The sequence below is a fragment of the Pan paniscus genome, chromosome 1 (assembly GCF_029289425.2).
Source record: "Pan paniscus chromosome 1, NHGRI_mPanPan1-v2.0_pri, whole genome shotgun sequence".
Lineage (NCBI taxonomy): Eukaryota > Metazoa > Chordata > Mammalia > Primates > Hominidae > Pan > Pan paniscus.
In genome coordinates this window covers 135265430-135289109 of record NC_073249.2, presented here as the reverse complement: position 1 = coordinate 135289109, position 23680 = coordinate 135265430, and the positions used below count along the sequence as shown (strand labels likewise).

At 41.8% G+C, this 23680-nt stretch overlaps 1 protein-coding gene across 4 annotated transcripts in view; it reads right to left on the bottom strand.

The window, feature by feature from the left end:
- TGFBR3 (transforming growth factor beta receptor 3) overlaps positions 1 to 23680 on the bottom strand; it is a 202099-nt gene that overhangs the window by 59649 nt on the left and 118770 nt on the right. For all 4 annotated transcript variants that reach the window (XM_034931010.3, XM_034931015.3, XM_063606912.1 and 1 more), the window contains exon 4: positions 18581 to 18718. In XM_034931010.3, the coding sequence (XP_034786901.1) occupies positions 18581 to 18718 (138 nt within the window). The remainder of the gene's footprint in view (positions 1 to 18580; positions 18719 to 23680) is intronic.

The window sequence follows — 23680 nt, the reverse complement described above, 5'->3', positions numbered from 1 at the left end:
GGGATTACAATTTATTTTATTTTATTTATTATTTTTTGAGATGGAGTCTTGCTCTTGTCATCCAGGCTGAAGTGCAATGGCGCGATCTCGGCTCACTGCAACCTCCACCTCCCAGGTTCAAGAGACTATTCTGCCTTAGCCTCCCGAGTAGCTGGGATTACAGGCGTGTGCCACCACATCCGGCTAATTTTTGTATTATTAGTAAAGACGGGTTTCACCATGTTGGCAAGGCTGGTCTCAAACTCCTGACCTCAGGTGATCCACCCACCTCGGCCTCCCAAAGTGCTGGGATTACAGGTGTAAGCCACCACACCCAGCTGGGATTACAATTTTTTTTTTTTTAGATGGAGTCTCGCTCTGTCGCCCAGGCTGGAGTGCAATGGCATGATCTTGGCTCACTGCAACCTCCACCTCACGGGTTCAATTGATTCTCCTGCCTCAGCCTCCCAAGTAGCTGGGATTACAGGCGTCCACCATCAGGCCCGGCTAATTTTTGTATTTTTAGTAGAGACAGGGTTTCACCAGGTTGTCCAGGCTGGTCTTGAACTCCTGACCTCAGGTGATCCACCTGCCTCAGCCTTCCAAAGTGCTGGGATTATAGGCCTGAGCCACTGTGCCCGGTCACAGGATTACTATTTAACATGAGATTTGGGCAGGGACATAGACCCAAATCATATCATTTGCTGAAATGAAGACAAGATATTTCCAGGTCATTCCTCTAGTCTACCAGTCCATGCTCCAGACACTGCATTAATTTTCATGGCATAGCACCCTTATCAGAGTCTGGCTTGTAGAAGAACATAGGATATAAAGAGAATAGCAAAACACATAAGAAATGTAGGGAAAATAATTTTGTCTAATATGAGAAAGGGTTGCAATCATCACTGCAAGGAAGATAACTGCAAGAGTGTATAGGAGAAAAACAACCTATTTTTCTCTATGCTCACACCACTCTCAATAGTTTACTTCTGACATCGCATGTCTGGGTGTTTTTCCCGCACCAACTAATTCTCCAACTCAGAACACCAATTGATGCTGTGTATTTCGATGTAATTCTGATACCATCTACCTGGAGATAGGTCAGACCACACAGATTAAGGGCTCAGTCCCACAAGACTGCCCCTCTTCAGATGCTTCTGATAGTGGGGCTATAAATCATAGGTTCCCATGACCCTGAGGTTCAATTATTTTCTAGAATGGCTCACAGAACTCAAGGAAATACTTTAAAGTTTATTCATTTATGATAAAGGATACAACTCAAGAACAGCAGCCAGATGGAAGAGATGCACAGGGCAAGGTACGGGGAAGGGGTGAGGAGCTTCTGTGCCCTCTCGGAGAGCGCCACTCCCCCACGCCCCGGCACCTCCACATGCTCACCAACCAGCAGCTCTCCAAACCCTACCCCACAGATCAGGGATTTCTAGGGAGCCTTCATTCCACAGGCATGACTGATAAAACCATTGGTCATGTATGATTAAGTCAATCTCCAGCCCTTCTCCCCTCCTTCAGAGGGGTGGGCTGAAAGTTCCAACCTCTAATCACATGGTTGGTTCCCTTGGCAACCAGCCCCCATCCAGAGGCTATCCAGGAGCCCCAGCCACCAGTCATCTCACCAGCATACAAAAAGGTACTTAGCACTTCAGAGATGATGAGGGTTGGAGGAGCTGTGTGCCAGAGGAGGAGACTATTTATTCCATGCCCCATCTTCCACCTTATCCCTGGAGGCTTGCCACAACACTGTCCCATTTCGGGTCCTTATAATCTCAACCAAACTGTTGCAGTAACTTTCTACCCTCCCAGCCGCTATTCCTGTTCCTTCTACCCCTCCTCCACACTGTCACCTGGGTAATCCTTCTAAAAAGTAAACACATGATAAAGCGGAATGGCACCTAAGCATCTTAACATGGCGCATGACTGAAGTGCCTCTGCCCGCCCTCATCTCAGGCCACCCTCCCACATACCCAAGAACTACTCACAGTTGTAGAACACATCATGCTGCCACACACTCCTGGGTCTTTTTACACCCTGCACCCTGCCTGAACCCGTCTATCCTACCTTGCTCCCATGGCAAACCATTCTGTGTCCTCCCAGGAGTATCACCTGCTCTGTGAAGCCTCCCAGGCTCCCTACTCTCCTCACAATGAGCTGCACACAAGTGACTGTACAGACCTTTAGTCCATCCCTCTCTCACATGGACTGCAACTATTTATCAGCATACCTGCCACCCTCATTTGACAAAGAGCAACACCTCGAGGGCCAAGAAAAAACCTTGTTCATTCTGAATCCCTTGGGCCTGGCATAGTGCTGGGCATGAAGCAAGGACCCAATAATTGCTTGTTGAATGAAAGCTCAATGTTGTTACCTACAGGAAAAGACACACCATAATTGATTCATTCCCATTACCCAAACTCATCGCTTCCCTTACTGCCCAGGAAATGAGCTTTTGGCCAAGCTTTAAAGCTAATGATTTGATTTTTCACCTAATAACTCCACCTAAAAACCAATTATTAAAGCATATTTAGTAATTCCATGTCTTCCCCACAACCCAATGAACTTTCCTCCTGCTTGCTAATTAAAACCCAATCCTCTAACATTCCCTGACATGACAAATGTCTTCCTGTGGGAATGAACAGAGCACTGGGCTCCAAGGGTCCCAATTCCTAGTAAAGGTTTGTTGAAGGGGAACCATGAAGCACTTTACAGTCAAACAAATCCTGGGATGCTGAGATGCACCCTGGACTCTCCTGAATGCTCCTCCCTACTTGAACCATGCACAACATTTGTATTTGAAATTCAGGTTATGCTACCAGACTTTTTTAAAGAGCAGAACATTACTCTATCTGCCAATTGCTGGGAGTTTTATTATAAGAACTTACGGCTAGGCAACCACAGCCAAGTTTATTATTTTTTCTGGATCAGGTTCAACAACCTCATCCAAAACTACATGAAAAAAGCCAAAGAGGCAACCAGCCCTTTGTTTCCACACCTGTCTTTAAGCTTTAACTCTTAAAGTCCTCAGCGGATCCATGGAAGCCTCAAGGTTGATCTCCTAAGCCTGAGTGAAGTGCCCAAGTCCCAGCTAATGAGCACAGACACCATTTTCCTGGCACTGAGGTTCTTTGCTTTAGCACTTAGCACATCAGCTGACTCACCGCCTGGCAGGTTGCATTGTAGTCTCTCTCTGGGCCTCCCCAACGTTGGTTTAGTCTTCAGTGGTGAGGAGAGGAACTTGCTGTGGATAGTGCCACACTGCCCTATCCCCATCCTCCTGCCTCCTTGACCCCTACCCCAAAAAGAATGCTCCCAGATGAAGTCTTGAGGAAACTTCAGGCCACCCTAGATCAAAAGTGGATATTAAGTCTCATCTTAAGTTTCACCTCAACCTCCTTCAAGTCTATTCAAATGTTATCTTCTCAATGGGCCCATTTAAATTTACAACCCCACCACCCAGCCCCACTCTAGGAATTCTGATTTTCCCAGACTCACTTTACATTTTATTTCTACAGTACTTGTCACCTTCTAAAATGCCATATAATATGCTTATTGCCCAACTCCTTCCACTAGAAGGTTCCTTCAGAGGCTGGGATCTTAGTGTGCATTGTCCATGGGTATACCCCAAGTGTTGGGTACAAAAAAGATACTTGTTAAGTATTTGTTTGAGAAATAAAACAAATCTTGATGTCCAATTAACTGGCAGTGCCTGCCTAAGGTTCTGTGCCGAGAAGGATTCTGAGGTCATATTCAGGAGCAGTGGAGAAATGGGAACAAATGCCATGAGCAACCACGTGTCTGCCAGGGGGTTAGCGAAGGCACCATTGCTCTACAGCTGTTATCCAATGTAGTGTCCACTGGCCACATGGCACCATCAAGTACCTGAACCTGAAATGTTGCTGGTTAAATTGACCTGTGTTATATAAATGTAAAATGCACACCACTTAGCACAAGAAAAATCACTATCTCATTAATTTTTATTGACTGATTACAAGTTTAAGTGATATTATTTTGGATCTACTGGGTTAAACAAAGTGTCATTAATATTAATTTTACTTACTTTTTTTTTTTTTTGAGACGGAGTTTCGCTCATCACCCAGGCTGGAGTGCAGTGGCACGATCTCAGCTCACTGCAGTCTCTGCCTCCCAGGTTCAAGCGATTCTCCTGCCTCAGCCTCCCGAGTAGCTGGGATTACATGCACCTGCCACCATGCCCGGCTAATTTTTTGTATTTTTAGTAGATATGGGGTTTCACCATGTTGGGCAGGCTGGTCTCGAACTCCTGACCTCAGGTGATCTGCCCACCCCGGCCTCCCAAAGTGCTGGGATTACAGGCACGAGGAGCCATGCCCAGCCACTCAGCCTTCTTTTACTTTTTAAATGCACCAATAGAAGACTTAAAATTACATATATTGTTGGCATTATATTTCTATTGGACAGTGCTTCTCTAGAGCCTCCTCCAATATGACCCTAAGAAAGGAACATGTTTATGAACTGATCATGTCCATCCACCTGCTTCTTGGTCTGGTCTCAACATAAATCAATGTCAAGAAAACATCTCAAGCCCAACGCTTCCCAAAGTCTGATCCTCAGACAGAAGTACGTTAAAATGCAGACTCCAGGGTGGTGGGAGGTAGAAATGTAGGAAACTACATTATAATCCTCCCTCTACCACTCATGATTCTGACGCATACTTGAGGAACATTGTTCTAGGCCATAGATATGAATATTATTTAAACTCCAATAATCTTTATAAAGCTCGAATGAGATTGTTTGAAGAACGAGCAAGAATCTCTCCTCTGCACTGATGATAAAAAGCCAAGAGGGAGAGTGTAAAGCCAAGTCATGGATGGAGTCATCTCCTTGCACATCTCAAAAGGAAGAAATGGGCCTTGTGAAATAAGAGAAACCATAGCTCCCCAATGATAATGAAAAAGCCTGTTGAGATCTCAGAGGAAATCTGTTCCAGGAATCTCAAACGCACGCGTACACACACACACACACATCCCCTACAACTCAGCTGTGGTCCATTTGGAACTTGAGTTATCAGCTGGGTGAGTGCCTGCTATTCAGGTTACAGGCCCTTGGGGCTGCTCTAACTCGCACATCCAACTGCACACATGTCCGTGACTTTGGCATTGGTGGAAGTTCAACACTTACACAATGAAAATAGACTCCTCCCCCTCTTCTGTCCTGCCCTACTCCCAGCTTTCAGTATTCCTCTTCCCTTTTCCTGACTCCTGCACAAACAAATCTCTTTTTGGAGTTGCCTGCTTAGGAAAATAGAAAGAGCAAAACAAGGAAAACAAAGAAAGCAAAGAAAAACACACTGATATTTCAGAAACACCTGCCATGCCAAGAACTTGCTGGCTCAATTCCAGGGGGAAAAGACACACGGTAAAGGAGAATAGGTATTCCTCAAGAATCTCAGTTAAGGTTTAAGTGGGATCTACAGATTGGCCCTAGAACTCATCACAGCCCCCACACAGAAAGGCATTACAAAGATTATGCTTTTATGTATTTTGGACACACAAAGTCCAGCAAAAACAAACATACTGGAACAGCACTGAAATATTTACCTTCCAAATGAAGACTGAACCCTGCATTCTAAAAGAAGAAAATCACACGTTCTCCCTACCCAATTCCTGGGAGGACCCCACTTGCCTATTTCCTCTGAAGCCATGTGATGTGAAATGCAATCCGAAACATGTTTTCTATTAACATATATCATGACTCAATGCCTTTTAAAAAAGCTTCATTTCAAAGAAATAATAACTTCCATGCCTGTGAACCTAGGTTCATAATTTGCAAAGCTACATATTCATGAGCCATGTGATGATGGTATCTGCCAATCAGGCATTCATGAAACACAAATCCATGCAGCCATTTAAAAATTCTTGGGTGATTTTATTTAGTACCCCAAACCAGATTACTTTCTTCCAATAAAATGACTTAAAACATATTTGACTATTACTTTTTCTCAAAACATTCATGATGATCATCCTGTTCTTAATTTTTGCTGAAATATAAAAAAAACCTAAATGACTGAAACCGCCCCATGTTCTTAACACCCTGCATGTTTACACACGTCCAAGAGGAAAGCTCTGAGATGCTGCCCTCCAAACACAAACATGCACAAACTTGAACATGAGCCAGTACAAAAGCAATACTCTCATCTCCCATGGAAACGTTATCAGAACAACAGTACATGTGAGTGTGTATATACACAAAGAGAAGCAAAAGATGTCTTTCCATCTAAAAAACAAACTAAGTCCCCACAAGTTACCAAACTGATGAAGCACAAGCTGCTTTCTAATATAGTTTTCCAAAGTAGAGTCCCAGGCCACACAGGAATCCTGTCCAGCTTTACAAAAAATTCTTCAGACTCCTAACTTTACCCTTCCTCATCTGCCAATGTTAGCCTGATGGAAGAGCTTACCCCCAAATTCAAAGTGCATTTCAATCTAAATGATGTTTTTCACGAAAAAAAATAAAATGTTGGTATCATTACTATTACTTGCCATATTCCTTTATCTAATTTTGTCCTCCAAATGTGCTCCTGGAGAACCCCACAGGAGGGAAGACTCTCTTTTTTTTTCTTCTAAGTTACATCCAATCAGCCAAGTCAAGTTCAAGAGCAAAAACTGATTTTTACAAATGCCTGGCTCCAAACATGTTCCTAGAATTCTCTTTATAGAGTTTTTTTTTCCTCAAGGCTGATAATCTCAACTCCATTTTATAGAGAAGGAAATTGAAGCTCACAGAAGCTAAAGGATCTACCCAAGGCACACAGCTGGCAGACAACAGGGTTGACAATAGAACCAAAGACCTGGTTTCTCACTCTAGAGCTCTTTCTATTCCATCGCTGTGGAAGAGTCAGCTACCAGGCTCAGAAATCAGTAGTGTAGGGTAGACACGCACATCCCTCAGCCTCATGTTAATAAAACACTAGGAAATATGATATTAATCACAAAAGCTCAGGCTGCACACTTCCTAAGTGCATGTCACATGGATTCTGAATCCTCATACCTGATAGTGGAAAAAACTGGGGCTCTGAGCAATTAGATAAAGTGCCAGATTACACACCTTTAGCAAGAAATGAGTGCAGATTCAAACTGTCTGCTGGACTCCAAAAATGATGCTCTTTCCACTGTGGGAAGGTGGACACTCTGCCTGGAAAGGTCATCTCCCGTTGGTGAGGGAACTGACTGGCTCACAGATCAGCAAAGACCTGGGTGTCTTAGGGCAAGCTTTCTACCAAGTCTGGGTAGGCAAATACAGAGGAACATTCTCCAGGCTTAGAGGAGAGTGAAAAGGAAAAGCAGTGAGGCAAAGCAGGGGGCTCCCACCCTTCACTGCTGCTTGCAGAGATTCTCCTGGTGGGTTATTTCCCTCTCTGTCCCCTCTTCCCCAGCAATCTCAGGAGCTGTGCTGGTCAGAGTGGAGAGGAACGGAATGGAAGGGACAGACAGAAATAGAAATGAAACAGTTAAAGAAACGAAATAATTACTTGGCTAGAAGTCAAGTTAGAGTAAACAACAACAAATTGTTCAAGGATCTTAAAAATTTCTGTGATGGTCAGTTTTATATGTCAACGTATCTAGGCCATCTTCCCCAGCTATGCAATCAAACACTCATCTACACGTTGCTGTGAGGTATTTTGTAGACGCAATTAAACTCCATAATCAGGTGGCACTAAGGAAGGAAGATTGTATCAGATAATCTGGGTGGGCCTGATTCAATCCATTGAAAGCCATTAAGAGCACACCCAAGGCTTCCCTGAGGAAGAAAAAATTCCACCTGTGGACAGCGGCTTCCGCTCATGCCTGAGCTGCCCTTCCTGAAGGCCTCCCTACGGACTTTGATTGCCCTGCCTGTCCCCACAATGGCATAAGCCAATTCTTTGTAATAAATCTCTTCATATATATATCCCCGACTGGTTCTGTTTCTCTAGAAAAATGTTGACTGATAGCTCCTGGGAATGGCTGGTGCAAGCCCTAGGAGAAACAGAGCTGCATATTCTGGCCCAGGAACCACAGACCTAACAACAGTTTGGGAAAAAAAGTTCTAAAGGGTATTTCCTTGGAGGGCAAGAATGGAGGTGAGGCCTCTAGCCCAAAATAACTGTGGTTGGAGCCTCCTTTGAGCTTCCTAAAATTAGCTCTGAAGCAAAGGCAGAGCCCTCTTAAGCAGGCCACACCCATTTTGCAGTCTACATTGAAGTCTCTGAAGATGATCAAGGTGGTCTCCTAGGTCAAAGCAAAGAAAGTTGAACTGCACATATTTAGCATCAATTAACAAACGGTCCCCACAGGGTTCAGGATAGATGTATATATTAGGGCATCCTGGTGGAGCTGATCCAGAAACGCTCCAACTGGGACCACAGAGGGAAAGCTCTTGGGAAAGGGGTCAAGAAACAGTTTTAAAATCTTTATTCAAGTGAAATACTGATATGATCTAGATCCCAGTACTGAAATAAGTCATGCATAAAACACTTTGCTGAAACAAGAAGTTTGCTCACCTGATGCGATGCCCTGATTTGGCTCTATGGGTTCAATTCTGAAGCCCTGTTCTTGGAACAGTCATGAGTGGCTCCAGACTGGAGGCCAGAGTTAGAGATAAAATCATAGTCATGCCCTCGAGTCAGCAGTGTGACTGTTCCCAATGAGGTCCCCATTTACCATTCTGGAAAGTATTATTATTATTATTATTATTATTATTATTGCTAACATTTACTGAGTACTTACTAAGCACTGTCCCTGGGTTAGAGCCCCCGTTTACTAGCTATGGGACCAGGTACATGTTAACCTCTTTGTCTCAGTTTCCTCATCTTAAAACAAAGACAACAAAAGCACCTACTTCACAGGCTTACTATGAAGACTAAGCTCATACATGTAAGTACTCAGAAGAGTACCTCACACATGGCACACACTAGAAGTGCTTGTTAAACATACACATATGTGTGTATGTATCCTCACATTGGGCCATGAGATTTGTCTGACAGATGCTGAGGTTGACAGGCCACGAGTCATTCCTCACTACGGCAGGACCATAGCCTTCTTATACAAACTGCAAGAAAAGGATATAAAAACCCTGTTTTAATGGATTGGGGCAGGCTTGGCTCCAAACAGCAGCTCTGAACATCACCCTGCCATCTGTATCACCCAGAACCAATAGAATCTCAAGAACAGGCTCTCCGTGATAAAGATGGAAAGGCCAGAGATCAAATGGACTGTGAGACTTTTGCTAGAGGTGGCAGACGGATGACCCCCTGATTTCCAGGTATACATTGTGTCATTCACCACCTCAGTGGGACAAGGCAGAGGCAAACCAATGGTGACTCCCTAGCACAGTGGCATTAAGGACCCACAGTTGCAACAAAGCCCCTGGGTCATCTAAGGATACAGTGTTAGGAACAAAAGGCAAAAGCAGATCTTGAGAAAAGCAAATTCTATCCTAGACACAGAAATTAGAAGGCTAAAGGGACTCCTTCCTCCCCTGCGAAATCAGAAGTAGCTTCCAAGCTAGAGTTAGATAATGTGGACTCGAGGTGCAAGAACCAATTTGCCTCAAATAAACCCAACAACCTGTGTCCAGGAAGGAGTTGGACCATCCCGGAGTTGCTTTCTGAGATGGAGAGTGTGGGTCACCTGTGGAGAACCCTTACCAAAGGCATCACTGTCTATAATTTATGAGCGGAACAAGGCACAGCCACAGACTTCAAGTCAGCCTCCCAGAGTCTCCTGGTAGACAGTTGGGGTTTCTTTCCCCTCCTATTACATGGAAATAAAATATTCTGCAACCTCCCTTAACAAAACAGTCACTTTTTCTACCGAACAGCTCTCTGGAGGCTGGCCACCACGTCGACAAAGGGCACCAGAGATGTGACATTTGATACAATTGCCCAACACTTGGGAAGGGCAGATGCATCTGATTACCAGATTAGCCTTAGACAATAAAGCCTTAAAAGACGTTATGGGACTCCACACGAAGAAACACCAACCTTGCCTCCTCAGTGAAAGTGAGTTTATTTGACCTCAATTTGTTGAATGAAAGCAAAGCCTTCACAGGGCTGCAACCCATGCCTGCACACAGACATGACACAAGTCCAGCCAGAGCCAGGAAAAGTCTACACTTGCGTGAACCCTCCTGGACAGTATGTCTTCCTCAGGAAAAATACACCCAGGCAAATCTCCCAGGGGCCACGGGCCATTCACTCACTCACAACATTCACCAGCCTTAACCTAGCAAGTTAGAATAAATCCCAGGGAGTCTTTCAAAAACCCCTTCTGGACCAGGTTTACCAGTTGAAACTGGGCTCTTTCCAATGTTCTAATTGCCATAGTGACATTTAGGAAGAGCTCAATGGCCACAATAGGGCCAAAAACTCCTATTCCTAGGAAACAGGAATGAGTTGTTTGAACTAGGGTAGTTGACTGACCCTAGTTCATGAGAGGATCAAGACCCATATAATTAAGGCCCTTAAGGACAAGCCACAAAACCAACAGATGAGCAGACTCCGGAATAAAAATGCATGGTACACAACCACTTGGAATATCCCACAGGACACAATGAGTCATTCCACAAGAGACATTTAAAAAAAGAAGAAGAACCACCAGCAATCTTGAAACATTTAGTTATTTAATCTCCCTTCAAGAGAGAATTTATCTGGGGAAAGATCTCACTGCAAAACACAAACTGGTATATCCGGGTCCCTGGAATACAGGGGTAATGCTTCTGGCCGAGCCAAGAGCTGTGTTTGTGTCTGCAACCTTGACCCATTTGCCACATGCTGTTCTCCAGAGCCAACCTCATGCAGGAAGCTGCCTTGATTGCATTTGGAAGAAGAGAATTCTCATTTTCTCCAATTTCTACTATTCTCATCTTCTCCAATTTTCACTATTATTTAGTGTAATAGTACTTAGCACACTAAACTGCAATTCTCAATTTTTCAATCAGCTCTCCCACACAATGGGAAGCTCCCTGACGACAGGCAATTCACCCCAGTTTTCCCTAGATCCTCCACAGCTAGCACAGTTCACAGTCAGGCACTAAAAACTGTGTGTTGGATGAATGAACAAGCACATACATAAACCATCATACCCGGTATGCTAATTCTGTGTTTTTTTCTAAACATGGGGGTGGGGGAACTGCCAAAGAAGGGAAAGAAGGAAATTAGCAAAGAAAAAAATTATTTCCAGATTTTTTAATGTAACCCAATAGAATACAGAATTTTTTTTAAAAAAAGTTCCCTTCTCCACAAGCAAACTTGAATGTCTGAGTTATTCTTAGGGCATTTTTGGACAGACACTACAACCCTCAGTTACACATCACTTGGCTTCATGAAAAGGTAACAGCTGGACATGCACGGTGGTATGGGCTGTGCGTGTCCCTTCCTAGTGCTGCACTGAGCACACATCTGGGGCTATTTAGCAACTGATTGGAAATTTAGCCTTCTGATTTCCAGTTAAATACTAGGCACAGGAAAACAAATAGCACTTGTTTTTCACTGAGTCTTGTCAGTCATCCAAACTCCAGTGCAGACCAGAGAACTGCCTGTGGTTTGGTGGCAGAGGCCCAAAATATTTGGACCTTTTTTTTTTTTAATGCCTCTAGTTTAAGTAAAAGGAATAAACTACATGTTGGCAGCTCCAGCTTCTTCACCCATCCCTCCCCGCTTCTTGAAAATACAAAACTGGTTTTAAATTTATTAATTTACATTTTTCATTAGGATTAAGTTTTGATTTGTTTTTAATCCAAAGCTAATAGCATAGAGTTTAGTTTCTGTCATTTATTGCAACTGCCCTGCCTTGATATTTACTTGGATTTGCTGAAGAGGCAATGCTCAATTTGCCAGTTTCTGTTCCAAATTAAATTGGGATATAACATCTAGCAGTCATACTATCAAAGAATCACAGAGTTTAAAAGCTGGGAGGAACTTTAGAGATGAGCTAGTACGATCCCCTCATTTTAGAAATGAGGAAACGAGGCCTGAGTAGTTAAGTGATTTTTTTTCCCGATGATGTATATAACTAGTTAGTGGCAGAGCCAAGACTAGTACTCAGGCCTCCTAACACCCAGGCCAGGGTGTTAACTGGAAACAAAAACCTGAATTACCTCCGAGTAGAGCTGCCCAATAAAGTACAGGACACCCAGTTAAAGTTGAATTTCAGGTAAACAATGAATACTTTTTCAGTATATGTTATGTCCCATATACTACATGGGCATACTAACAAAATGATTTGTTATTTATCTGAAATTCAACTTTAATTGGGCATCCTCTATTTTTATATGCCAGCTCCGGCAATTGTACCTCAAAGACCAAAATCCCCTTCTATGCCCCATCCCCCACTCAAACATACACACATTCACATACATTTGCTCTCTGATTTTAATGATAAATGGCTAGAAAAAAATAGATCACAGCACAGTAATATCGAGAGTGAATGAGGTTGGAAGAAGCTGCTTATTTCTTGAAACTTCTAATGTTAGATACCCTTTTTTCCTTATGAGCATGCAAAGTGACTAAGCCTGACATAAGTAAGCTGGCCAAGGCCTCTGGACTAGGTATTTTAGGTTATTAAAAGCCAGGCACTAGGGTCTCATCTTGAAAACGTCTGCTTGTCCTAGGGCTCCAAGTCTACAGACCTTGCAGGAGAGAATGCTCAAGTTTGGAATACAAATAAAGCAAGATTAAAAAAAAAAAATTAGAGGCCGGGCATAGTGGCTCACACCTGTAATCCCAGTACTTTGGGAGGCCAAGGCAGGTGGACGGCTTCAGCCCAAGAGTTTAAGACCAGCCTGGGCAACAAAGTGAAACCCCATCTTTACAAAAAAAAAAGTCAAAAATTAGCTGGGTGTGGGGGTACATGCCTGTAATCCCAGCTACTCAGGAGGCTGAGGTGAGAGGATGGCTTGAGCCCAGGCAGCAGAGGTTACAGTGAGCCGAGATCATGCCACTGAACTAGCTTGGGCTACAGAGCCAGACCCTCTCTCAAAAAAAAAAGAAAAAAAGAAAAAAAAAATCAGGTACATGGAATAAAGTAAAAAGATACATTTAAAAACCTAGTCCCTGCCCAGCACTGTGGCTCGCGCCTATAAACCCAGCACTTTGGGAGGCCAAAGTGGGTGCATCACTTGAGACCAGGAGTTTGAGATTAGCCTGGACAATATGGCAAAACCCCATCTCTACAAAAAATACCAAAAAAAATCAGCTGGTCATGTTGGCATGCACCTGTAGTCCCAGCTACTCGGGAGGCTGAGGCAGGAGGATCGCTTGAGCCCAGAAAGTTGAGGCTACAGTGAGGCATGTTTGCACCACTGCACTCCAGCCTGAGTAAGGGAGTGAGACTCTGTCCTCAAAAAAAAAAAAAAAAAAAAAAGTGCTGCAGCAAGTTTTTCTTACTAGTTTTATGAAATACAGTCCACATACCATAATATTCAGCCTTTTAAACTGTACAATTCAGTGTTTCTGTGTATATTCACAAGGTGTGGTATATTCACCACTATGTAATTACAGAACATTTTTGTCACCTCCCATAAGAAATCTCGTATCATTAGTAGTCATTCCCCATTTTCCCCTCCCATCAGCCCCTGGCAATTACTAATCTACTTTCTGTTTCTATAGATTTGCCCATTCTGGACATTTTATATAAATTGGAATCATACAACTTGTGACAATTAGCATCTGGCTTCTTTCACTTAGTATAATGTTTTCAAGACCTATCTATGTTGTGGTATGTATCAGAACTTCAATCCTTTTTATGGCTAACTAATATTCCATTGTATGGATATAGCACTGTTTTCATCCATTCATCTGTTGATAGACATTTGGGTTGTTTCCACTTTTTGGTTACTGTGAATAATGATGCTTTGGACATTTGTGGACAAGTTCTTGGGGACATGTGTTTTGCTCAGTTTTCCACAGAACCATTTTACATTCCCACCAGCAATGTATGCGTGTTCCAATTTCCCTACAGCTTTCACAACCCTTGTTATCGCCTTTTTTATTAAAGCCATCCTAGTGTGAAGTGGCATCTCACCGTGGTTTTCATTAGCATGTCCCTAATGACTCATGATATTGAGCATCTTTTCATGTGTTTTTTGGCCATTTGTGTCTTTTCTTTAGAAACCGTGTATTTAAATTGTAGTATGTCCTTAAAGACAACTTCAGACTGTGGCTCTCCTCAATCATTTTAGCAAATTCAGGTTGAAGGTTCAGGCATCATCACCCAGTTAAGTTATCTTACTTTTTTTTTCAGTGTAGAAATGAATGCATAAATAAAAACAGGCTTATGTGATCCTTCTAAGAGATTATTTGCAGTTTCAACATGGCACACTGAGAGGGTAAGATGATTTTTATTTCTGATTGTTCTCTGGGCCACCCATACACCCTGCAAAAGGAAAACTATAAGATTATGACAACTTCATCACGTGTGTGTGTGACTCACACTCAAAGATTCACTACTTGAAACTCAGCCTGAAAGCATCATTCTTCATCCCACTCATATTTCCTAGGTAACCAGAATAACCAGATAAAGGAGCTGCACCTGCAGAGAAAACCAAATCCCACTTTCTCCCTGCCTGACATGTTCCCTTCTTGCCTGTGCTGTGAGGGGGTGAGAAGGACTGAAATGATTTGACAGAAAAAGACAGATGTCTTTATTACTAGTATTAAAGTATGTTTTCAGTCACCCTCAAGGGTGGCTGTGATGTTCTGGGTAGCATAAGGCCCTCCTAACTAATTATGAAAGTTTTCCTTTTTTAATTTGGGCAGTCATAACAACACAGACATGTCCATTTGAATAAAAAGGTCATCCTGATAAATGAGTAGATGCTATTACTTGAACTTTTCTCATTGCCCTATTTAAAAAGAAACAGTTAAAAGTTCTGTAACTCTACGTACACAGTAGACAGCTCTGAGACAGAAATGCAAACCATCCAGCAGCATGTCAGGAAACAGGCAAGGATACATGCGTCGTGGACTGAGAGTCAAGAGACCCATGCGCTTTCCACAGCTCCTTTAGGCTCCCTGGGTAACCTCGGAGAAGACAGTGATGAAAACGGTGAAGCCTGAGTTTCCAGAGATCCCGTGGGCCCTCTGAAGTGTTTGATGAACACTTTATATAAAATAATTTAGTTATCTTATCCCCAAACTTTAACTCTTAACTATACAAGTGGATAAAGAGAACACACTACTGGATTTCTATTGATCACCAGACCCTCTGTGGCAAAGGCTATCAAGGAGATGAGGAGAAACTAAAATTCATTTCAGGCCACAGAGAGGAAGGGAAAAGCCTGCCCAAGGAGAGTGACCCAGCTTGTGCAAGGACTTGCATCACTCGTTGTCTGCTGATGTGAGAACGTGAATGAACAACAGATGTTCCACCGTCTCTTCCAGGCCAAGAAGAAATGTGCAGACGGGAAGAAAACCGTTTTCCCTAAAGGAAGCCTGCTGGACAACAAAGCAGAGTTCAGGTGTCCTGGAATTTAAATCCTTGACTTCTCCTGATGCTGCCTCCCACGTGTTGGTAATTTTAGGCTCATTACTTGATCTGCAATCTCCTTACATGGGATTGATCCAAATGGGGTTGATGTTCAATTGTTTACTAAAGCGGCCACCTTCTTTCATTGTTAGTGTCTAAACTGATGACCAAGAAGCAGTTTTTACAGATTTTAAGCAAAATTAAAGCAAATTAATAACTAAGAGTAAGACACTTTCCGTCAAAACCCATGAACTGGCAGACTGAAGAAAGAATCCAGGCAGCAATAAGTACAACTATGATATACGTAGCCCACACTTTCACCTGGACCTATAGCCCAGAGAAACAGAACCCCTTTTGATCTGGGGCCAGCCAAACTAGATATTTCATAATTACAGATGCAAATTCAACACCCGTCCCACATGCTCTTTACTGTGACTAGAAATAAATAAGAGCAGCAACAGCAGGTGATGTCTATAAACATTTTATATGTGATCTCACTTACTCAAGATAACAGCCCTATGATGCAGGGCCTGAGAAAAATCCAGCTTAGAGAAATTAATTTGCCCAAGGTCACTGCTTGGATCTAAACCAGGACATGCACTGCCTTTGCTCATAATGCCTCCATAACCTGCCCACTGTGGTAGCCACTAGCCTCACACAGCTACTAAGCACCTGAAATGTGGCTAAGCAGGACTGAAGAACTGTAATTTAAGTAGCCACGCACAGCTATTTCCTATAGTATTGGACAGTATAGCTCTACAGTATGAGGGCTAAATGTGCATATGACTTTATGATCAGAGCCATTAGTATTACTATCACAAGTAACTTTAATTAGAGGAGACTGACAGTGATTATGAGTACGAAGGCAGACAGTTTAGCATAACAGCTTGTAGAATGGGTCCCATCTAGGTTTGAGTACCAACTCTGCAAGTAACTAGACATGTGATTTGGCCCACTACTTAACTTCTCTAAATCTTAGTTCTTCATCTATAAGAAAGGATCTACACTATGGTACTGTAGAAGGTTATTGTGAGAATTAAAGTATTAGAGCATTTAGTGACCTGAAATATCCTAAGTGCTACTAAATAAATGTGCTAGTAATAACAACTAAATAATTACTGATTTTTGATTTTTGGCCTTTTTAATATAGAATAAGAGTTGCAATTCCCAGAAAAGGCTACAATAAAGTTATTGTAATGCCCACCTTGTAAATGTACCTTTTGAGTTTAAATGTTTTCTTTTGAAATTAATTTAAATTTACGGCAAAGTTGCTAGTACAAAGGACTCTATTATACCCTTTTAACTAGATTCATCAGTTTTTAAAACCTTGCCACATTTGCTTTATTCTTCTCTATACAACATGTTTTTTTCCTGAATGATCTGACCTTTTAGCCCTTAATCTTAAAGAGTATTAAGTATGTTTCCTAAGGATATTCTCTTACATAAAAACAACATAATTATCAAATTCAAGGAATATAACATTGATATAATATTTTAATCTATAGGCTCAATTATAATTTATTTATATAAAATACAATCCACTGTCCCCCTAATGTCTTTTATAGCAGCTGCCCCACTCCCTACCCAACAGGATCCAGCTCAGGATCACATGTGTCTTGTCTTTTTGTCTCCTCTAATCTGGAATGGCTCCCCAGCCTTTCTCTGTCTTTCATGACTGATACTTTTGAAGATTATAGGCCAGTTATCTTATAGAATGTCGTTCAATTTGGTTTTGTCAGCGTGTCTTCATGATTAGATTCAGGTTATATGCATTTCTGGCAAAAATACTACAAAAGTGATGCTGTGTTCTCTCTCATTTATAGGCACACAGCGTCCATCTGCCCCACGTTGCTGATATGAATTTTAATCACCTGGTTAAGGTATCATGGGATATCCCCAAGGTATACAGTCACTATTTTTTATGTGTAATTAATAAGTAATTTGTATGAAAGATATTTTAAGAATATCTAAATATACTACTTCCTGAACTCCATCTCTGCCAGATTTCGCATCTGTTGATAATTCTTGCCTGGTCAACTTTTATTATGATGGTTGCAAAATGATCATTTTCTAACTCCTTTGCTCCTTCTAGATTTTCTAGTTGGCATTTTACTATAAAGATGAGCTTTTCCTTTTCTCCCTTTTATTCATTTATGTACTTATTATAATAATTGTATTGACTATGGATTCTTACATTATTCAACAAGAACCTTTGAGTTTTTAGAAGTACTCTTCAAACACAGGGGAAAGAAACTACAGATCTGGATTGAGAGACATTAACTGGGCAAAGTTTATTCATGAGGCAAGAGGAAAACTATTAACTGGGGACTCCACTTGTTTTGGATGCTTGTGGGCAAGAGAGGTTTAAGGCCTCAGGCACCGCAGTTAGGACATTAGCCTGCAGCTCTCGTAATAGACAATGTGAGTTACAACTACCAAGTTGCAGTGCTGCTCATCATCAGACATGATATCACACCAAAAAAATTCCATCCAAACAACCCATCTATTTCTCCACGACCAGCACACTTGAACGTTCTGGCAAACTCAAAGGGACATGATTTACAAATAGTAGGTAATATTTGGATCTTTCTACAAGAGCTGAGTTCCAGCTTGTTTTTTTAATAAAATACAAATGACTTCATTTTGGAGCTCACTGTGTCACTTTCTCAACAAACAGATCCTCATATCAGGAATTAGGCCTGTGTTATATACAAATAGTATGGGTCCGTGCATATTCATTTTGTGGTCAGGGACCACACAGCCGGTAGCCAGTTACAATATTTACAGGGCTCCTGATGCCACAAGGGGGGTTTCAGAGCTGAAACCAAAGCTCAGGCCACACAGAGTATGACGACAGGTCCTGCTCTAATGTGCACACTAGACCCCAGCCTCTGCCCACAGAAGATGGGCGGGTGTGTCTGCTTTCTGTGAATGCTTATCTATGTCATCATCCAAATATCACTAAGTGCATCCTCCAAATTTAACACTCTTTGGACTCTGGCATTGTTTCAATGAAAGTAAGCCTTTATGAAAAGTTTGGCAAAGTTTAAGGACCATTATGTCCTTGTGCTAAGGATCAGTTTGGGGGAGGTTTAAGCACTTACCAAAAACAGTCTGGAGACCCCAGTGGCAAGTCTCTCTGTCTTCAGATGCCACACCAGGGGGTGTGGGGAGTTTAGCAGGAACACGACAGACTTGTGGTGGATGTGGACTGAGGAGATGGGATTCAGGTGAAGTGTGACCTAGGAAGCAACAGAAAGAGGGTAGAAATCTTAGCCCTGGCTTTCCATGAAAATCACTCAGAGCAGCCTCTGGAATACTTTTTTTGCAACTCACTATCAACAGAAACAAGCTATAATCTAGCTCAGATTCTATGAATAAGATACATTAAGTTGAACCAGATGATATTGCCAATATTTGACCATTTTTTACTACAAAATGGCTATTTCATATTAGTCAACCACACTAATCTCAACCAAAGCATGATTTAGCTCCCTGCCAAAGAACAAATAAACAGAACACATTTTTTCTTTCTAAAAGTCAGCAAAGGTGGAACAAAAGTTACCTTCCCTTAGGCCTGCTTTAAGCTATAGGTCAAATGACTAAGGTGAAACTTGGAAAACAAAATCCCCTTGGGGTGGGGTCATCCCTCTGGATCTCCAGAGAAATGACTTTCTTCTCCTCCAGGTGAGCTCCAACCTCTATAAAGTGAAATGGGTTCTGCCAAAGAAAAGTGCTGAAAGCTGAGGGAAAGCGGCTGCCAAGGGAGGCTGCCAGGGCTTTCATTGTCTCAGCTTTTAGCTTGAAGGGCTTTTCCAAAGAAATGAAGCACAGAGGACACACAGAATAAAGAGTGATTGTATACAGCCCCTGTCAAAAAAAAAAAAAACAAAAAAAAAAAACAGGGAAGAAAACCATGGGATGGATACAAAAACTGTAGCCAATTTTGACAGCAGATCAAGGACTATTGCAGGTCATCACTGTTGTCATTAACATCACCAAAAAGCACCTGTGAATGGAGCTGCAAACCATGGACTCAACAAAGTCCTCTTGGCACACATGAGCCCAGGGCAATATGAACATAGGAGAACAAAGGGATATATAAGGAAATATTGACTAGATACTTTCATACAGTCTGTCTCATACTGGCTTTCCATACAGAGCGGGGAGGCAAGACCCAAGAATCACATATTTAAACAGAGTGAACTCATCAAAGATAACCATAAAGTAATAAGGGAGGGACAGGACAAAAAAGGACTTAGGCTAGAAAGACACAGACTGAATGATGCACTGGGAATAATAGTACATCTCAGCTAGAATCCTCATGAGGATGACATGGTCTAGATCCACGATCTGTGTCTATACAACCATCAGGGATACAGCACTAAATGCTGGACTATTTCACATTTTCCCAATGGCTGCCAGCCCACTGTGATCTCAACATACTTCTACCTTTTTTTGTAGGGACCACTTACGACCAATGTCACTTATCACAGTATGCTCTCAGGTCATTGATAAATAAAACAGTAAACTTTCATTATCTTTCAAAACCCAGGCTTTAGCACATGGTAAGCACTCAGCGAATGTCAAAATAATGTTTTAATTCTCTGCTTTTCAATGCCACAAAAATATTCTATGAATAACTTGCATCATCTTGTTCACTAGCTTGAGAATGCATGTCTTAATTTCCAAAATGGACTGTAGGCCAGGAGTTTGAGACCAGCCTGGCCAACATGGAAAAACCCCGTCTCTACTAAAAATACAAAAATAAATTAGCCGGGCATAGTAGCAGGCACCTGATACTCAGGCGGCTGAGACACAAGAATTGCTTGAACCCAGGAAGTGGAGGTTGCAGTGAGCCCAGATCGTGCCACTGCACTCCAGCCTGGGCTACAGAGTGAGACTCTGTTTCAAAAACAAGCAAACAAAAAACTGTGCTTAACACAGACACGATAATACACTTGATCTTAGCCAAAAGGCCGGGAAGTAAACACACACAATAAATATTGACTTATCACAGCAAATTCATATATTTATATGTTACCTAAAGGGGAAAAAAAGGTTCAAAGGAATTTAGCTGGCTAATTTGCAAAAAAATACAAAAATAAGCAACACTCCAACTGTCATGAGCTATTTCTGCACACAGCTAGGATCATTTTTATATTTGGCATAAGCATAGCGCTAAATCAAAGTACTAGATGAACAGTGATGTCAAGTACGGCTACAGCAAAGTAATGTGCTCCTTGGTTGTAAAGACTCTACCTCACAGCACACTTTGGAGATGCTGTCCGCATCTAGAAATAAACAGATTGATAGCCACTGAGAAGAAGAGATGCTATAGAAATAGCAGAAGCAAAGATTCAAACTGTACTGAACAAAGAGACACACACACACTATGGAGAATGAAGGAGGGATGAAATCATCATTTGTTCCAGTGTACCTGAAAACTGCAAAGCAACACTCTTTCACTAATAGCATGTATCAGTAAAAGGTTTCTCTATTTATTTATTCAAGACTATTTACTGAGTACCATAATGATGCAAAGACTAGTAATGTATATCTGCAGGGGCTGCACCAACCCTTCTTCTGAAGATTTTCTTTGCAGTCCTCAGGCATACAATTCTTCTTAGAGCTCATAGATATGCAGAAGTTTCGGTCAAAATATATACTACAAAATACTAGTAAGTATGTATTTCAAATGAACAAGAATTTTTTATAAAAGCTCATGAAATGAGAAGAAAAAGATCTATGAGACAGATATTGGTGCTCAGGTCCAAAATTTTCCAGATGGTCAAAAGTGCTGAGGCCTGGCTCATACAATCAAGGAAAGATTTCTAGGAGCCACAGCTCTCTGAGCTTTCCTGGAAACAGCTCCCTCTTCAATATGTGGCAGTGTCTGGCCAAGATGAATCTCTGACTCTGGCACACAGGGTCCAGGCAGAGCCCCAAAAGCCATTTGGCAAAGAAGAATTCACACTACAATTGGGAAATTCAAAGAAAAATACCCAATAGTTTCTTTAAAAGATCATTTGGCAGGGACAATGAGTCCTGCAAGTGCCTGCTCACCTAATCCCTCAGCAACCTGTCTTTTCTATGCTTCCCCCGCTTGAGTAAATCTTGCTGAAGGGAAGATAAAGGACAACCAAAACAGCTAACAAAAGAACCATGGTATAAAAGCTTCCAGAAATGTAGAGAGAACACACGGCAATATCTCAAAGAATTCCTGGCTAAGTTGCTCAGTTTCTCCCAGGCTGGGGGAAAAAAAAAAAAGACAAAAGAAAAGAAAAAGAAAATCCTCCTTAGGATCAATTATAGCTCAGGGTAGACTACAGTTACAAATATAAGAATATCCTGAAGCTTTTTGTGGTTACACTCTCCAGTGCTCATGGTCTAAAGGCCGAGCTGAGGCAGACTACAGCAAATAAATATCCCATGAAGAAATGATACAAAGAGTATCCAGAAATCTCCAGCTTGGAAATCCAAACAGTAGTTTAAAGAGTTGACCATCAATCCTATGTCAAATTTACACATAAAAATACAGGTTAACAGCTTTGTCTATGGGCTGATAATAAGGAATTGAACACTGGGACCATGCAAGCTGTGAAGGCTGGTAGAACCAAAGGGGATGCAGCTCAAAGGAGCAGCAATGACCAGTCTCGAAACCACTGGCTTCTTTGTAAATCTTTGGGAGTCATGGAACATTTGAGAACTGAATGCATGTATGCACCCTCTCCTTACCAAACCAAACCAAACAAAAAACATCCATATCACACAAACTTTTGCAGACAATGTCAGGGAATTACATTCATTGCAGGGCCCATGAACTCCCCGTTAGGCACCCATTAACCCAGATTAAGAACCCCATCGTAAAAGAGTAAGAAAGTTCTAACAGCAACAATGGTAACAAAATGGCTCCATCTAATTAAACTACAAATTACACCGCTGGTCTTAAGATGTCATCCTTTCAGCAGAAGAACTTAATAGATGAAGACTCAGAACTAAAAAAACTTTCACATGCAGTTTCTCGTGAAACCCGTACTTTGACCACAAACTGGTCCATGAAGCCTAATCCAAGAGTTCCTGTTCTAACCATGCTGGTTTCAAACAGTGCTGGATATTCGGTATTCCTGATGGTGTGAGAAAATGCAAGCAAATCTGATCTGCCACATCCCTTATGTAACACCATCCCTCATACATTGCTGATTCTTCCCCTAAATGGAAAAGAGTTAATTGGTCTAACCTGTTCTACAACATCTATTCATACTAGGTCTTCTGCAGTTACCTGTGCAATGCAACAAACATATAATTTTATAAAGAAATTCAAAGCAGATCTTCTGAGTGTTTTTCTGGGGAATCTGAACACAACTTTGCCCAAAGTCAAGGACAACTCTAAGGAGCACAAAGCCTCTGAGTGGAAAGACTACCTCCCTATCTCTCACTTGGGAAGCATGTCTTTGCTCACATTATCAGCAGAAAATAACAAGGACAATCTTTTCTGGACCTTGTTATAGTGAAGGCTTCTGGGTTCTCCAAAGATTATCTTTGATAAGCAAAAACTATCTATTGTCTCAAACTCTGTAAATTACTTTATGAAAATGAATTACAGGAAGAGGGAGAAACCCTACTTGCTTTATGGAAAGATTCCTTATGAAAACTGTTTTGAATTTCCCAAGATTCATAATATAGATGCAAGGCATTTCTACCATAGAGATTTCAGAATATGAATTAGTTAGACCCCCTACTTCTGGGGTTCATTAAAACGAACGAAAAAGCAAAGTGAGCAAGGCAACTGATATGCTAGTCTAACAGCTGTCCAATTTTGCTAACGTGTCAGTGAGGTCCATTTCAACATTTCTGATTCTTAGAACAGCCCCTGTGGACCTGTGAAGCAATGAAGTCATCCAAAACACTACCAGGGAAACTCTTATTATCTAAAACCAGACCAAATAATTCTCTGAAATGGATGATTCAATAATCAGTTTACACTAAGATAAGAAAAGAACTCCAACAGCGTGCCTACAACCAAGACCCATAAAATCACATGCTGGTCTGTATATAGCCATCATCTGTCCCCTCTTCAGGGGTAAGGAGACATCCCACTTGGCAACAATGTTAGTAGTAACTGAAAACATCCTGAATCTGGGTCTCCCAGCACCCACACTTTGCACCCACAAATGGAAAGGCACAAACCTATTTCAGGACAC